At 42.8% G+C, this 18,305-nt stretch overlaps 1 protein-coding gene across 6 annotated transcripts in view; it reads right to left on the minus strand.

Moving 5' to 3' along the window:
- Nucleotides 1-18,305, minus strand: part of SEPTIN9 (septin 9) — a 323,191-nt gene that overhangs the window by 107,006 nt on the left and 197,880 nt on the right. For all 6 annotated transcript variants that reach the window (XM_061616349.1, XM_061616348.1, XM_061616354.1 and 3 more), the window contains one exon: nucleotides 16,086-16,742. In XM_061616349.1, the coding sequence (XP_061472333.1) occupies nucleotides 16,086-16,742 (657 nt within the window). The remainder of the gene's footprint in view (nucleotides 1-16,085; nucleotides 16,743-18,305) is intronic.

The following is an 18,305-nucleotide window of genomic DNA, read 5'->3' on the forward strand; positions in this document are numbered from 1 at the left end:
AAAGTGAGCTAGATGGACCAATGGTCTGTCTTGGTACAAGGCAGCTTTCTGTGCTCTAGCACCAATCAACAGCTGAAACAGTTGACGCCAACAACTCGTTTCTCAACAGAAGATGAATTAGCGATTACAAATTATATAAGGAGCTTCCTAAAGAATCAAGGTGGCACCAAAAAAAGCAGACTTAAATACATTCTTTTCTGCTGCAGGGTAAAGCATTTGGCAATGCCTCTGCGGCTGCCATGTTTTGGGCTGCATTATCCTTTCCGTCCTGTCTCATGGTGGCTAACTTGTTGCACTCTACAAAATTTGTAACAGTGTGTGTGCGTGTCTGGAAACTACAGTACTTGCTTCCCTTCGCTTTATCTACCAATCCAATGTCATAAAAGTCAATGAAAACAGGAGCTACATTTACTGCAACAGATACTAGGACTGTAGCATCTTACAGTGTCTCTACAGGACTTTCAGAAATGTTCTTAGAGCAACACAGTGAGGAAGAAAGGTTGACATGTGGCTCACCAGGTTGTTTCCAGTTAGCATAACCATGGAACAAAAAGGTTTCATGCAGGGGAAATGAATTCTAGGGTCAGGCAGATTCAGCTAAGGGGAGAATGGAGGGGAGAAAGAAGAGAAAAACAATACATGAGTCCCCTTAGTAAAGAGCGTGTTGAATATGCGTTAGGACACTTTTCAAACTTTCAGCATTCTGGAAACTCCTTTCATACTGCTGACCTGTTTGCCAAGGAAACTTTCTGCCTTTGCATTAAAAACAATCCCATCTCATGTACCAGGGTTAACAGTCAATTCAAGGGCACCTGGACAGGTGCACTGGAACTCACCATTGCTCCATAGGAACCAAGAGCACATCTCAGATCACACACAATGTGCTCCTATGCCTATGCATTGCAAAGGAAGAGTGGCTGTGGTGAGCAATCTGTCTGTTAGAGAAGCTTCAGCACACCACTATTACTGATCTTTTGATTGGAGAACTCCCAAAAGTTTCCATGGGACCCAAGTGATTCCCAAGAACAGTTTGAAAACTTCTGTGCTAGAGAGCTGAATACCATAATGGCACCCAAGACAGATGCCCAAAGGGCTGGCACAGCAAGAAGTCCAATTCTCTGAGAGAGAAAGAAGACTGATAAGATAAATTGTACATTATTACTCACAAGGATGCTTCAGTGATAAGGTGGGTCAGGGGAACTAGAGTTAGCAAACAGAGGCTAACCCCAAGGATATAATCCCATTTCCAGTAGCATATAAATACATCTGAAATCACAATAGGCTCTGTATGAAGCTAATGCTTAAGAGCAAGATGAGAAATGTATTCATTCTAGTGCATGGTAAACCCTATCTCAAGGGCTCGTGGCAAGCAGCAACAGATTAAACAACAACAGTTGTTTGTTCCAAAGTCTAATTAAACATGAGGCAAAAAGAAGAGGGGATAGTGGAGAAATGCACCCTCCACACTTTGCAGCCACATAGTTTGCCAATCCCATGAGGCCATCTACTCCGCACAAAAGTTTCATTAATGAATCAGTCATTTCTCCATTCCTTTGACTTCCCTGGCTTTGATCATCTTCTGTTCCAGGTGGCAATATCCCATTCCCCAGACATTCCTGGACACATTCACAACAAAAGCAACCTGTTACTTTTTATTGTGATGATATTTTATTATGATGATTAGTAAAACAGATCAGCAGCAAGCAACTGGAATCATGGTGAGAAACAGCTGAGTTCTACTAACAGGAAGGATGCCGTTGTTGAGCTTGTTAATTGTTTCCTCTCATCAGCTGTTTCTAGGACACTGTTGGAAGAATCAGAGGTAATCAACACAGCACACGCATGGTCCCACTGCATGCCTTCTTACTTTGTCACCTCAGTCTATGGACCCAGCTAGCAGGAAAACAGTTGTATGCTGCTAGGGTTGACATTTAGAGGTCATCTGCAGGACAACTAGAGTTTTCTGGTGGCAATGTTGTTGCAACAAATGTTTTGGCTCTACTGCTTAATTTGGAAGGCCTGACTCTGAGGCCTATCCAAGCCAGGTGTTAATCAAGGTTTTTGTGGCAATACATTGTCATCACTGGTCCAGTGGTGAAAGCATAAAACTCCAACATGGCCAACCTAATTCTTCAGCTGCCAGATGTTGCAGTGCTGAACCAGCACCCATTCCTGGCTGTGTATAAAGGTGTCTGCTGAACTATTGCCAAATGTGGCAACTGAAGTAAAAGAAATTAGGGACTCCTACCTCTGCTCTATGTATGGAGCTTCAATTATGGCACTTTAAAAAGCCTAGAAGGGACCCCACATTGGAATCTACAGGCTAATTTCCCACATAAATGCTGAGTTCCATATCTTTGCAATAGGGCTGACTGCATGCCTTGACCATGTACTCTCCACAAGGTGCTGTGTCACACTAGACTGGAGCAAATCAATATAGCAATCAGGGCTATGAGGGGAGACATTAATGATGACTTGCACCTGATCATGACCTTTAAAATTTCAATTAAACCTTCCAGGAAAGGAAGAATTTCTACCCAACGTATTTCTCAGATGGATTGACTCATCTCCCCCAATAGCTGGATAAGTGACAGTGAGAGTATATATATCTCTAAGGGCAGCTTTGCTTTTAGAGTGAAAATGGAAACCCATAACACAATCAGTCCAAATCTAGAAATCAAGAATATGAGAATATTTGAAAGTATAATAATTTTTTCCTGAAGCCTTATTTTTAAAAAAGGTGGATTAGAATGATGAATAAAATGTTTGAGACTAGGTGTACGTATATTTCCTCCCCTAAAATGATATCAAAAACCAAGTAACAGGAAAACCTTTAAGTAGGGCAATCTACAGTATCAGGTCATTACAATTCCTGTACACTGAGGACAAGCAAGTCCTAAGCTATACACTAACAGTACAATTCTCAAATGCTAGAGCAAGATGCATGTCTGCCTTCCACCAACACAACAGAAGGAAGATGGATTCAGAGCCTTCTGTGCTTGGGGGTTCCTCTTGTTGGCACAGTTGGTGAATCTGTTCCTGTCCTCTTAGAAATGGAAATGGACTACCCAATCCCAACTTATGGCTACCCTATGAATAGGGTTTTCATGGTAAGCGGTATTCAGAGGGGGCTTACCACTACCTCCCTCTGAGGCTAGTCCTCCACAGCTGGCTAGGGCCTGCTCAGCCTGCCACAGCTGCACAAGCCAGCCCCTTCCTTGTCTGCAACTGCCCGCTGGGGGGCAACTGGGCTCCTTGGGACTATGCAGCTTGCCCACGGCTGCACAGGTAACAGGGCACGTAACCCTGAGCCACCCACTGTGGGGGTGATCTTTAGCTGGCCCTTTACACCCAGGAGACACAAGCAGGGATTTGAACACACAGACTCTGGACTCCCAGTCAGGCTCTCCTCCCCACTGTGCTATACCAGCTGTCCTGTCCTCTTGACTAGGTCTCAAAAGACTGGGAGTGGGACAAAGTACAGAGCAACACACACACAAAAACAAAAACTGATAGCAATGGAGAAAATAAGAGTGGTTCATTTCATGCAGTATTCATCAATTCTTGGCTGCCCCACCCCTTCGTATTCTCAACTCTTTCTATGGAAACAAGTGCTTTGCTTGATACTGAAGGAGCCATAATAATTTTCTTTGTTTTACTTTTTCAAAAGTGTTCTTAGATGCTTTACTGCTTGTGTGTTTGCCAGCATGGGCTCCTTTGGGAAGAATGACAGGCTATAAATTTAATAAATAAATAAATAAGTGTAACATTGACAGTTTATTCTGTTTTTATTGTTTTTTGCCTGTTCTGGCAAAAGCCAAAGAGATGCTAAGTTGCTTACAGTTCAGCAGCTTGTAGCTCAATTTGTAGCAAAATTTTAAAATGTTTAAAGTGTAAATTCAATTTGTAATTATTGTCTGAATAAACTGTACTTTTAGTATGTATAACTTGGTTTGCTCATAAAATTATAACAACACATTTTATGTTCTAAAACTAAGAAAGTGACTTTCAATCTATAAAGGGTGCTAAAACAGTAAGTATTACATATTTTTAAATTATTCCCAAAATTTCCATTTTTTCTGGGAATAAATGGAAAAAGAGTTTTTTCTCCATAGCTTTAAAATTTACAGAAATGTTACATCTCTATTACAAGAGAGCCTAGCATGAACCTAGCATGGTGCTCAATGGGGTACAATCGCCCCTGAAAGACTAGGTCCGTAGCCTCGGGGTCATTCTTGACTCCCAACTGTCCATGGAAACTCAGGTCTCAGCTGTGAGTTGGGCAGCACTGTATCAACTCCATCTGATACGGAGGCTACGCCCCTACCTTCCTCATCATCTGTTCCCATTGGTGGTACATGCCCTGGTCTCCTCTCGCCTAGACTACTGTAATGCGCTCTGCGTGGGGCTACCCATGAAAATGGTCCGGAAGCTGCAACTGGTACAGAACGCGGTGGCGTGCCTGATTAAAGGCAGCCGCCGGCGAGATCATATCACTCCAGTGCTAAAAGAGTTGCACTGGTTACCAGTTGCTTACCGGGCCCAATTCAAGGTGTTGGTTTTGACCTTTAAATCCCTATACAGTTTCGGCCCAGTCTATCTAAAGGAGCGCATCCAGCATCATCAGCTATGCCACCCAACAAGATCAGCCTCAAAAGACCTACTCTCCATCCCATCAGTCAAAACAGCCAAACTGGTGAGGACTAGAGAGGGCTTTTTCAGTTGTGGCCCCCACCCTGTGGAACTCCCTCCCAAATGATCTCCACCATGCCCCTTCCATGATGAGTTTCCGCCAGGCCTTGAAGACCTGGCTCTTCAGGCAGGCTTTTGGGGTGGGCTAGATTTTATCTTCATTGCTTTTAGAGTTTTAATGTCTAGGTATTATATGCCTATTTTGTACGTCGCCCAGAGTGGCTGGACAGTCAGCCAGATGGGCGACTAATAAATTCAATAAATAATAATAATAAAATAATAATAATAAAGAGAGAGTGACAATGAGAGAGTAACAGTGGGTGGACTGGAATGAAGGACATAAAGGGAGCATGAATGCATGACTGAGCATGAAAACAGAGGAGGAGGAGAAAGAAGCAGGTAGTAAACAGGGAAAACCAGGAAAAGAAAGAGGAGACAGGAGTAAGGCAAGGTCTAAAGCAGGAATAAGGGAAAAGAGTATCACCTGAAGTGAATTAAGAGAGATTACAACTGAATAAAAAGGGATTGCAACCATTACCAAGGAGGGATGGAAGAGTTAAGAGAAGCAGGTTTGTAAATTCAGGTACAGCGTACCCCAATAGCCAGCTAGGTATAAATGAGAATATGCCGACCAATGAGAAGAGGCCTAACCTTGAAAGGAGGAGGGGCACACCAGGTGGCTCTGAGCATAAGACACGCACTGGAGCTCTGAAGGCACTGGGGGCCCACAAGGAAGTAAGATAGGAGTTCTCACAGCTGAATTCAGTTTCTGGTACAATATTTGTAACATGCAGTTTAGAATCAGAATTGTCTCCATTAACTTGGGACTAGGCAAGGTTGTCCACTATCTCCATGTTATATGATACAGCTCTTGAGCCATTAGCTTGTGCCATTAGACATTCTGAGAGCATAAAAGGCATTACAATTAAAGGCCCATAATGTTCTATGGAGAGAATATGATACAATTGCTCTTTACCGCAGGAAGTTCACTTCCTGCCTTACTGCAAAAAGATAACAAATTTTTAGTGAATTATATGAAATGGAGACTGGAATTCCCCAGCCCCATAGGAGAGAATCGGCCCATTAACATATACAACATTTATAATTTATATCATAGAACTAGGCCATTTCTTCCCAGAAACATTACAAACATTACAAATTTAATATTAAAATCATGAGACATTAGTATTGGTTTGAGTAATATTCAGATATTTCCTTCATTTTTTTTTTGCAGAGGCACAAAACAGATATCCTCAAACTAAATGTCATATCTTATTTATGTTCTCAGGAATCTTCCAGCTGACATATTATGATGAAAAGAGGACTAAGAGTCACAAGCAGCAGTAGTGCTATGTCTTCTATAACATGTAGTTCCTCCCTGAAAAACATTTAAGTAAAAATAAAGAAACCTCTGAGTGGTCAGCACTATCCCAGTTAGAAAATATGCTGTACCCACCATAGACTCATCAGGAAAGAACATAAGAGCCCTGCTGGATCAGACCAAAGGCCCATCTAGTCCAGCATCCTGTTCTTACAGTGACCTATGGGAAGTCTGCAAGCTGGGCATGAGTGCAACAGCGCTTTCCCCACTCGGTGCTTTCTCAGTAACTGGTATTCAAGGGCATGCTGCCTTTAAAAGTGGAGGTAGAACACAGAAATCATGGCTAGTAGCCACTGATAGCCTTTTCTTCCATGAATTTATCTAAAATGCTTTTAAAGCCATCCAAGTTGTTGGCTATTGCTGTATGTTGAAGAAGTGAATCCTCTAGTTTAACTACACTCTGTGTTAAGCAGTAGTTCCTTTTCTGTCTCCTTTATCTTCCAACTTTCTATTTCACTGGATGGCTACCAAATTTGACTGAAAGAAATCAAAGCAAGACAAAATTAATCAAGGGGATAACCTTGAGGAGGCAAAGATACCCCAGCGGTTTCATACGCACATGAATAATGTTCATGAATTTGGAGGTTGGGAGTGGGATTCCATTTCAGTTCTGCTTGAAATACACCCAGCGCTAACTCTGGCAGATGCTTGTCTCCAAAAGGAACACTTCAGAAAGACAGAAACGAGGGGAATTTTGACCTTAACTTAAGCATTTCTGCAGCTGCACTCTACTCTTTATTATTAGGCCTGCCAGCAGCCCAGCCACCAAACTGTCATCACTATCTTGGTTAATCGTAAGTTGGGGGTGCCATTTCATCCATGGCGGAGGCCTGATTTATCCACTGTTTTGAGCCAGGGAGACAGTTGTTCTCGATTTTCCCCTTTGGATATTTCATGAATGCTCAAGTCACGACACTGCAGATCTTTAATGACTGCAAAACAAATAAAATGACATAGAAAAACACTATGTGGTGGAGACGTGGGGGAGTAAAGGGTGGAAGCCAAGCAAGCTTGCCTAGAAGATAACTGTAGTAGCTACAAGAATCCACTTGCTTATACGATTCCTGTTATATGCTTCCATGGCATAGGGTCAGAGAGCATTAGGACATATCTGAAATAATTCCAATGTAATTTTTTTTTTAGTAGGATGCAATATCACTGCTTTGCATTTATAAAGATATTAGGGCCATAAAATATTGTTAGCGGTGACTGTGTTGATCCCTACTGTATCTATGGCCTAGGCAGCAGCAACAGGCTCCTGGCAACAGGTCTCAATCTCCTCATATCTCAGTTGCCCCATGGGAGGGACCGAATTAATCTTTAGTCATTCAGATGCTGCAATGACTGTATCCACAACAGATGGGTAGACAGGTAGTTTGTGAGTTTTATGAAACAGCAGTAGGTAAGTGACAGAAAAGACATAATTTTTAGGCACTGAGCTCTCTTTTGTGAGAAGGCAAGTGATTATTTTAAAACATTTAATGAATGAGACTCAAATAGCAGTGCTCCCAAGAAATCCCTGGAGAGGGTGTCTTTTTGTCTGGCACACCCAGCTTGAGTGTTACAAAAGGAACATAACAATGTTTAAGGTACTAAATGGGCATTAAATTTCCCCAGAAACTTAAAATGGAGAGTGGCCTATTTTTTTTTTTTTTAGAAAAGAAAAAAGAATAATTCATAGCCATTGTGTCAGCCTTCATAAGTGAGGGAAGTGCCTATTACTATGGGGTCTTTGCAACAGTAGATTTTATAGAGTCTTTCAGTATCAGACTACAAAATTACAATAATAATTTGGAGGGGGGATTGTTACAGTCATTGTACAAGAGCATAGAAAGGTTATTACGCTATCCGGGATAGAACTTATGCTGTGCATTTAAAAATTATTCCCCAGCTTTGCTAACATAATGGCTACAAAGTTTGCCATTATTTCTGCTCTGTGCCATACAAGGTACTGATCAGTGCCAGAGACAGCTAGCAGCAGCTAGTGACTTGGTTTTACATCTTCAAAGTAAGCTTTTCAATGGCTTCTTTGTCCCAGTATGCCTTTGTATAACATGAGACCTTAATATAAAGCAAACTTCTAATTAATTAAAATCTGTAAGAAATTCCTCCATCACCGTCTGAAGATAGAAAACAATCTAAAGATAAATGATGAAGCAGTCTGCAAAAACAATAAAATGAAAGGCATACAAGGCAAACTGCATGTTTTGGAGTCAAACTGTAGAACTCTCCAGGCTGTGCCTGTTAGTTCTCAATCTTTTCTGAACGAACTTTGGAAACAAGTTGTTTGATAATAGCACATGATAGCAACCTCCTCATTCACTCTGCACAACTTTATCCATGAAATTGTGCATGCCAACTCTCATCAGGCCCATGCGTCCAGTGAGATGCTCCACAATGGAGGTAGAAGTGTGAACAACAAAAATAAATGGGAGAAGGGTGGGGGGGAGAGGGAGGGGGAGAGAGGGAGGGAGGGAGGAAATTGGTGCTAGGGTAGCTTTAGAGAAACGGTATTGCTACCTTTGCTCCTGGGACATAAATCTGAGCAGAGAAGAGCAAATAAAGGGTGCAAAAAGAACCTTTCATGTCCATTTGCCTTCGATTTGTAGCTCTTGCACTCGACACAGGGCCTCTTTAGAACTGAAAGCCCCTTTTGTATGAATCTCACTGAACGTGGCTGTCTCTTGCTCTAAATCCCCTACCAGACAGCTGCCACCATTGTTCAAGCCTTACTCCCAGCAGCTGTCCTGGGATACCAGAGCCTCTTTTAAATCAATGTCACCCCCTCTTCCAGGCAGCTGTTCCTGGACTCCATGACTTAGGCTCTGTCTCTAGACTCCAGTGAAGCGCTGTCTTGCATGACACTTATCTTCACTCTGGTGGCCAGTTACAACCCATAATACAGTACATTAAGTTGACCGTTTGGCAGGATGGGTCACATTGCCTCAGTTAGATTAATATAGTTTTATCTTCATATTGTTTGTTCATTTGTAAACAGGGACGAGTCAGATATTCTCCTGGTTCACTTTTTGCCTCAAGAGTAGTGATTTGGGGGCCAGGAGGTATGAAGTTTAGTTTAAAAAGATCCTTAATCCTGCCTCTTTTTGTAGTTGTTTGTGACTAGATAGCCACTGTTTTAGAGCAGTTCTTTCAATGTTTCTTTTCTTTCTGAGTAATCTCACTTAATCGGGGAGAACATACTGGATGTGATGACATCACATTGCTACACAGCCACCAGAAGCAAATGAAATCCATTAGAAGACAAAGCTTCCTGTGCTGATAACTCCATCCTAGCCAGTCAGGTGTCACTTGCAGAGCAACCTTAATACATGTTTACTCAGAAGCAAGTCCTATCGAGTTCAGTGAGGCTTACATTTAGGTAAATTGTTACAGAGTTTCAGTCAAACATTTTTTGCATAAACACCAAAAGATTACTGACAGATAATCTTGGTTTACATGCAGCATTAAACCACAGTTTAAAATAAACTACTGTTTAACACACTTGAATGGTTTGCTCCTCACCCACCCTACACCTGACTGTGCTGCACAGGAGAGAAAACAAGCGAGTCATGATGTATGAACCTCAGCTCATGGTTTGCTTCTCTCCAAACAAACCATGAGTGGAGGCCAAAGTTTGTTTTTGGCTTACTGCTCATGTTTTCTTTGGAGAGAAACAAACAAGCAAGCTCAGGTTCACAAATCATGACAAGCCAGACTTGACTTGTTTCCTCTCCCATGTGACATTATCAGGCGTGGGGGAGGAGCAAATCGCTCAGGAACATTTAAACCACAGTTTAATGCTGCATGAGAATTGGGCCAAATGGGGCCTTTTTCAGAGTGTTCCCCATCTATTTTGACTCAGCTCCAGTTCCAATTTTGATGTTAATTGCACCTGAACATGTGATATTAATTTCATTTCTTCACTAAGGTCCTTCTCTTCTCCCTAAGGGCTCATCCAAACTGACCTGGATAATCCACATTTTGCATATTCGCTTTGTCATTTGAGAGTCCCCACTTTGCCTGTTTGTTTGCCCTTTCCTGATGTAAAAAACGCGCTTCTTTCGCACCTGCACACGAGGCGGGAAGACTCTACATTATTCTCGCTTTTTCCCAGCTCCGCCTCTAAAACCACCCCCTATCAGCCAATTGGTCCGCAAAGGAGCACAATAACGCGCATGTGCTGGAATGTAGGAGTGCAAAAGTTTGAATCTGTAATGGAGATTACAGATCTCCACTAATGGAGTTCACCGATTTTTTTGGCTCTTGTACAGCATCAGTTACCGAACCATGCTGCGCCTGCTGAGCATGGGAGGGGTGAGGAGGGATAGAATGTGCCTGCGCAGAGGGTGAGAATTGTGCCTGGAGGGTGGTTTTGACAGCGGAAGCAAGCAAGCTCAGCACACAAGCTCACCACACAGCCGCTTGAGCAGCAGCACCTGCAGCACCAGCGAGAGAGGGGAATATTACACTGCAGTTACCTTAATGTGTGGTGTGTGTGTGGGCGCGTGTGTGAGACATATATACAGCAAAGGAGATAATGTTATACATAACACCCCTGCCTCTTGTTTGCTTACATTTGAGATATATTGCTAAACCAAATGTACGTGGTTTAGCTTTTTTGCATATTAAACTTTCTGGGGGCAATTTCACAGCAGAAGCAGCAGCAAGCAAGCATGATCTGGTGCCTGCTCTAGATCTCCAAGTTGGACTCTGCTCCGGCACAGCAGTGCTTGGCGGCTCTCCTCGTCTTCCACCACATGTCAGTTCCCCTCCCCGCCTCCTTGACAGCACTTTCCCAGGAGATCAGACGCGGCTCCTTTCAGCCATTTTGTCATTTCGTCCCAGAACTACACAGCTCTTTGCGCAGCTGCGAAATTGCAGTCGGAGGAGGGAGAAAGGGGGGTGCCCCAGAATGGCACCCCTTCCCATCGTAGTCATAATCGCCACCCCCCACTTTATTTTAAGGGTGTTTGGCGGGCAAGCGCGCACGCCTCTGTTTTCCCATGTTCCAAAGAACAAGTTGATCTGTATCAGCGGTCCTGAAACACCACCCCATTGCTCTGATTGGTTCAGTTTTCCCGGGGTTTCCTCGGTCATTCGCGCACATGCACAAAACTGGAAATACATGATTGGCTGGGAATGAGGAAAGGGGTATGGGGAAACGCCCACAGAACGCCTCCAGCTGTAAAGTCCGCGGTATTGCATCCAAGCCCCTTCAGGTTCAATGGATGATTCCCGAATTAAAAAAGCATATCGCATTTTTTGCGATACTGCAAATCCTGTTTTAACTCCGCGAAAATGCGCAAAAGCAGACAGCGTCATATGGACCACCGAAAATAAATGGATACACAAAGCGATCATGTTGAACATTATACAGTCATTTGGACGAGCCCAAAGAGTTTAAGGGAATGTGTAAATAGGTTGATTCTTGCTCGATTACACACATTATGAGCTTTTCATTTTCCTGACTTCATATTGGTATTCCTGTGGAAACCATTTAATGAAAGTTAATAAGTGATTCAGTTAGCTTGCCAGAATCCCAGTGAAGTCAGGGGAGGCATAGTGCCATCTCCAAAGCTCTATCCAAATGCAAGTGATGTATGCTTTGCAATGTAGCTCTATCCAGAAATCTCTTCAGGATTTCCTTGTACTCAAAAAGACAACACCAAAGAAGAAAGCACCATCTGAGGATACCTTCATGAAAGAATTTTTGTTAAGGCTGGTGTTTCCCAGGCCTACTCTTCAAATTATTCCCCAGGGATCAGGATGGAAAAGGGAACTTGGATGAAGGCTTGTTTTGACTTTAGGGTCTAAAGAAAGTAGATGCCTTCCCAGTCCTTCCACGTTATGCTTTGGCAGCAAAGGGTTGGTCTGGAGATTTCAGTGGTGATCACACAATGGTCTTAAGGTTTAACAGCAACACCTACCTCCAAATTCCAGGGTATGAGTTATGATGAAAAGTCCAGCCCTGGGAGTTCCAAGAACAGCCAAGGACAAAAATTAAAAGTAGCAGTTGGCAGTGTGAATGGTTATCCATGTCACCCATTGTTGCTAAGTCAAAACAGCTCCATCCAAAGCTTCTCTGTATAATAGAATTAGAAGGAAGTACTCAGCACTGTGCAAAAACCCTTTAGACATATTGTGAATGGTTCCCAAGAAGCCAGGGTAATAAACAGAACTGTGATTACACATCACACAAAGGCATCTCAAAGGCAGGGAGCCCCAAGCTGCAAAAAGAGAAAGCAATAAGATGAGAACTGAGAGAAGGAATGACTTCTACTACTTTTCCAAAGTTACAAAACCCTCCAACCTTCCTTTGTAAAGTCAGAGCTTAAGATGCTCTGAAGAGCAAGAAAGAAACTGAGGGGAAGCTGTTTACCTGATCAGCAAGCATGGGTTAGAAACACACTCGCCAGGTTCATGGATTGGGCAAGAAATCTATACCTAGCAGGAGAGGGAAAGGAGCAATCAGTGAGCATGGAATGGAAGGTTCTCTGAAAGTCTTGAGGTGGGAAGAACAATGGTCTCTTTAAAGCAAACAAAGAGAACTTGGTACTACCAAAAAGAGGGGAGAACATGAGATTTCATGCACAACCAGACTGAGTGAAAACAAGCTAGAACTAATGTAAAACAGGGAAGCAAATCAAGAAAGGCTTTAGTCCATAACAAAATTATTACTCTCAGGGGGAAAAGGATCCTGGATTTTACTAAATAGAAAGGCTGTTTTTCATTTGATTTGTTTGCTGCAGTAAAATGATTCTGCATACCAAAGCATCATGTGGAATGGAATGTTATGCAGACTGCTTGCACATCACAACCTTGCTGGTTGAATGCTTTCTTTAGTGAGATGTTTTCAGTGCTAGAACTAAAAAAGAAAAAGCATGTCAGAAGTCCTTTTCTTTGGAAGCTCAGAACATGGGCCAAGGCAAATGCAGCCCCAGCAATGTTCTTATCCTTGATAAGCTGATAAGTTTGACTGGTTTAGCATATGGGAGTCAGGGTATCAAGTTCCTATTTTCAACTCTAATACCAAAATCATCAAGTGCTCTGAACAGTTCTCAGCAGGGTTCAGATGAAAAATCATCGTACTAATAATATAAAAATTGTAGGTAGCCATGTTGGTCCATGACAGTTCCTGGGCAGCTAAATGCAACATTCTTCAAAGTCTCAAAAATTATAAGTAGCCACATTTAGTCCAAATGGTAATACCCTTAATAAGACCAACAAAAATGTCAGAAGATCATAAGCAAACTTTCAAGTTCTCCAGAACTCTTCATCGGGCTGAATGTTTAGCAAAACCATGGTGGGGTTTGAAAAGCTAACTGTCATGTTTCTCCAAAGCATGTAGTTTATAGCAGTCTTAAGATGGAGGGCATGAGAAGATATGCAGGCATAATGGGAACTTAACTTTGGGGGATTACATACCATTCAGCCACAAAGTAATTATTATCCAAATTTGCTTCTGTTGACTACTGCACCACCTAACATTTCTCTCCAGCTTTGCTAATATAAGGGCCATCATGTGTCTCTTTACTGCTGTTCTCAGCCTCACAAAGAACATCTCCATTCTGATTAGTGCTGGAGACAGGTACTGAGCAAAAAAACACTCTATGTCACACCTAGCCCTTAGGTCCAAACTCTATATTACCAGGAAAGTATCAGTAATGCTAGCCACCATCTCCTCCCCACAGTCTCCCTGGGAATATTTGGTTAAAGGAGATACATAATGTTTTCATATGATGTGACATTATCACACTCAGTGTTTCCCCATCCCTTCCCCAGTTAAAGGGAGTAGCAGCCCTGATGTCTTGTCACATATTTTCTTTTACTTAATATTATCAGGGAGGTGCGGGGAAGAGATGCTGATAAGCAGTGGTTTCATTTCACAATACATGACAGCTGTCTGGGAGGTTGCAGCTCAGTAGAGAAGAGGTTGCCTGACCTTGGTCTACAGATTCTAGAACCCCACCCAATCCCTGCAGTAGGTCACATCTCATCCATGATATGGGTCCACTTCATGATCTGCATGTCTAACCCACGCCCTTAAATACCAGCTGCCCAAAGTCACCACTCCCCAATAAATCTCAAGAAGAAAAGGTGAGAATGACAATTATTTCTCTTACAGGCACACAAGAAACAGAAGAGAACCCCCACCAGGCATGTACATTAAGAGAGACGGATACTGAAGGGAGAGAGGGGAACAGCTCGGAGCACAGCTTCCCGTGCAGCGTTTGGAGGCTCCCAGGCCAAAGTGAGCACACCACTCACAAAAGCAGACAATACTGTAGGCTCTACAAAGCCAGGGAGGGACATTGTTCAGGCTTCTCCAGCACCAGCGGCCAGAGTAGTTGGCAGGGCTACAGAAATGCTCTCCTAGCACCTGTGTCATTGCAGCTTTCCTAGACGGGGCTGGAGTAGGGCAGGGTAGTGGCAAGATCAGGACTGTGCAGATGCACTGGTGGACCCAGTCTGGCATTCTCAACAGTTGTGAATCGCCAACCTGGTCAACATCCTGCCCCACCCAAGTCCTGTCCAGGAAAGCTGCAATTCCGATGGTGTTGAGAGGGTGGCTCCATAGGACTGCCCCACCACATCAGCTGCTACTGTTCTGCAGGAGGTAACTAAATCAGAACGAAATAATAAACAGACTGGTCCTTCTTCCACACTCAGAACATAGGATGCCATCTGCCCCAGGAGTGGCGGTCAAGGACAACTAGCATGGGAAAGTTCAGGCACTCTGTGCAGGATGTAAGTTTAGGAAGAGGGAGGGAGATCTGATACTTGACCCCAGCTATTCACCTGAGTTCATCCTTAGTCCTTCCCTTCAACAATGCAAAACTGTGGCTGTCTCCATCAAGTCGCATCAGAACTCCAAGACTGAAAAATGTCTATTGCTTTTTCTCAAATCAACTTGTGAATAAGTGAAGCATGTTTGTATCATCTACCTCCCTACCATCCGACCTGTCTTCTCTCTGAAGGAGCACAGAGAATACACCCAAGACATGAGAATAACCCCAGTGGCATTGCCACTCTGCCTTGAAGCTGTTGCTAGTAAAAAAGCCCATGGCACTATGTCAACATCGAAGGTTTAAGTCACTTCAGACGGAGGATGGCTTTACAAGGAATCCAAACAAGCAAACCAGGGATAATTTGGAGTTATACAGAACACTAAAGGTGCCCATATCAAACACAAAAGCAATGCATATTAATATAGTCTGAAGGACTCTCTTTCATCCCCATCCCAGCAAGCAAAAAAACACGAGAACCATTTGAACAAGGATTCTTTGGAAAGGTAAGGCATGCACTTATATCCAGCACTAAAAGTTCTCTGTAGTACTGTTTATTTATATGCATTTATATATTGCTTAATATTTCAAAAATCTCTAAGAGGTGTACTAGCAGGAACAACTTATGATTCATAAAGCCTGGGGCTCATCAAACCACTTGCTTTTGCTGCCTGGCTGGAACTAGTTAATTAAAATCCTGACAGGCAACAATGCAAGGCTGGTGGGTTGTGGTCTCAAACTGGGTATAATTGCCCTAGTACGATTGTGCACAAGTAACACTTGCAATGCATCAATTACACTGAAAAGTACATAACACAAAACTCTCCTTTCCCACAAATGGCAACATCTAATGCATTCCACACTCTCACCAAAGTAAAACTGGCCTCAGATGAGATGAGCATCACACCTCTAGTGAGCCAATGTTGCAAATGAGCCAAGAGAGAGAACCAGTAGCATGTAAGAAACAAACATTTCATCTTCAAAAGTCTATCATGAACTTGAATATGACCCCAAACTGATCCCAGCCCAAACCCAAACTCTGGAAAGATCCTAACTTGAATTGTGTAGAAGTTGCCATGACTTACAAGTACTGACTCTGTACCTCCAAAATTGTAACTGACTATAACCCACGTGAGTGGCAGAACAGCTATTAGGAAAACACAAATGCATTTGTACACAGACAAAGAAATGTGCAATCTAAAAAAGTAAATTCATTTTCTGCTTACCTTCTTGGCGCTTAGGCGGAATTTCAGTCACTACTGGCTGTAGCTTTGGTTCTGGTGGCAGGTGCTGATTGGTTGGGAAAAGCTCCACATTGTCATTCTGCTTGACTGGTGGTACTGGAACCTCTGAAGATTTTGCTACCTGGATTTCCACACGTTTGGTGGCAACGTCAGGCACAGGTGGGCTAGTGGCTTCAACTCTACGCTGTGTTGGTTCAGGGATCTTTGAGGGGGCTTCCATCCTGCGAAGAGCTTGGTCCTGAGGCTTACCTATATTGATCTCAGTCCTTCTGGGAGCAGTCTCAGGGGGCTTGTGCCCTAACACATCTGCTCTCTTGAGGCCAAATCTTGATGCTCCTGAAGTGGAATTCTCCACTTGCTTAGATGAGATATCAATGGAGATTTCTGTTCTTCTGGACACCGGCTCAGGATGTTTTGGTCCAGAGAGCTCAACTCTCCTCAAAGAAGATTTGGGAGACCTTTGTGCAGGAGACTCCACATGTCTGGAAGGGGTCTCTGAATTCTTGGTACCAATATCCTGGAATTTCTGAGTGGAGGTGGTCACTGTAGACCTAACAAGAGGGTTGGGTGTCCGTCTTTGTGGAGTGGAAGAATTTGGAGGCTGGTCTGCTTCTTCAACCTCAAAGGATCTTTTCAGAGCTGAAAGATAAAAAACATGATCAAGTTTAAACACCACAATCAATTGTATGAGGTTATTGATCTCAGAGACATAAGCAAAAACCTAGAGTTCAAGTCCCCAGGTATGTCAGTTATTCAGAAAATGTATGTTTCATTGTATAAATTCCCTCAAACTAGCAAAATTCATATGCTGAGCCTGGAAAGGGGTGGGGTCTCAGTCCTGTTGTGCTAACCCTAGAAGTGAGGCAAACAGCTTGATGTCTCACAGATTCTTAAGCCTCTCACAAGGCGGCCCAAAGTCAAGGGCAACCCCTGCCCTAATATAAGGCTCCAGAGGTCACATGGTCTTTCACCAGATGCAGAAATTAATGGATCCATGGATTAAAATGTGAGGTCCCATCCAATTCTTTGGATCCTTACCAGTCATACTGACTTTAGACTCTTTCCTTTGAAATTTGCCCTGTTCCATTTATTCAGTTGCACATTACAGAAATCGCACCATCAGCCACCTCCTTACATAGATCTTCAGAAAGTGAAGAGAGAGGAGGCCCCAGTGGGGAAAAGAATCCAGTGAACTCTACTAAGTCCTTCAAGCTTGTTAAAAAGCAGCAATGGAGAGTATCTGTTCCACTCTCTTCTGCTTTTTAGGTCAGTCCAGCATCCCATACTGACAAATTTCAGTAGCACCAAGCCCACATTGTCGGAATGCAGCTGCTGGGATATAGAAACTTAAGACAATCGCTTGGTCTTGGTACAGCCAAGTTCACAATATACTGGAGGACACAGCAATTGCTCAAGTTTTTAGTTGTGAAATTTGCTCAAATGAAAGGATTAAATCCTCCTTTTCCATCTCAATGAATTTTCTGTTCTCCAGGACCAAAAGATCCTGTATCTTGCACAAGTCTGAGAGAGTTCTCTTGGTATCTGTAAAACTATTTTTCCAGTGTTTGTTTTTTCAACTGAATGCACTTGCAAGTAACTCATATAAGTTGCAGTTAAGAAGTTCTGCCCTTCCCCCAACTGATCACCCTCAGCTTTAAAACAGCATGGCCACAAAAAAAACTGTTAACCATGAATACCTTCCTATCCCAGGCAAGTGTTCCAGCACAGCAGATTCTTCAGGAATGTTACGCTGCTTTGAGTTCAGCAGTATGTTAGATACTTTCTATCTATACTGTATGATTAAAACCCAGGAGACCTTAAAAGCCACTCAAGGCCATGGGATCCTGAATACCCATGCTATAGACGCCCAGCTTATTGACAAGTTCTCTCTTCTTAGGGACACAGATACCACAAAATCAGTTTCAGGAAAAAAAAATCTCTTACTAAATTCAGAGTCCCCCCCACACCCAGACATACTATTTTATTTATTCATTTCCTTGCTAAATTGTTTTTGTGAAAGCTAAATGGGCATCCTTCTTTATAGACACAGAACAGCTACAAGATGGGATGTATAGTTTTTATCATTTGATTTATATCCCACCCTTCCTCCCAGCAGGAGCCCAGGGCAGCAAACAGAAGCGCTAAAAACAAATAAAAACATCATAAAAACAGATCCTAAAATGCACCAAAACAAAACAACTT

This window comes from Rhineura floridana, chromosome 3 (assembly GCF_030035675.1).
Source record: "Rhineura floridana isolate rRhiFlo1 chromosome 3, rRhiFlo1.hap2, whole genome shotgun sequence".
In the NCBI taxonomy this organism is placed as follows: Eukaryota; Metazoa; Chordata; class Lepidosauria; order Squamata; family Rhineuridae; genus Rhineura; species Rhineura floridana.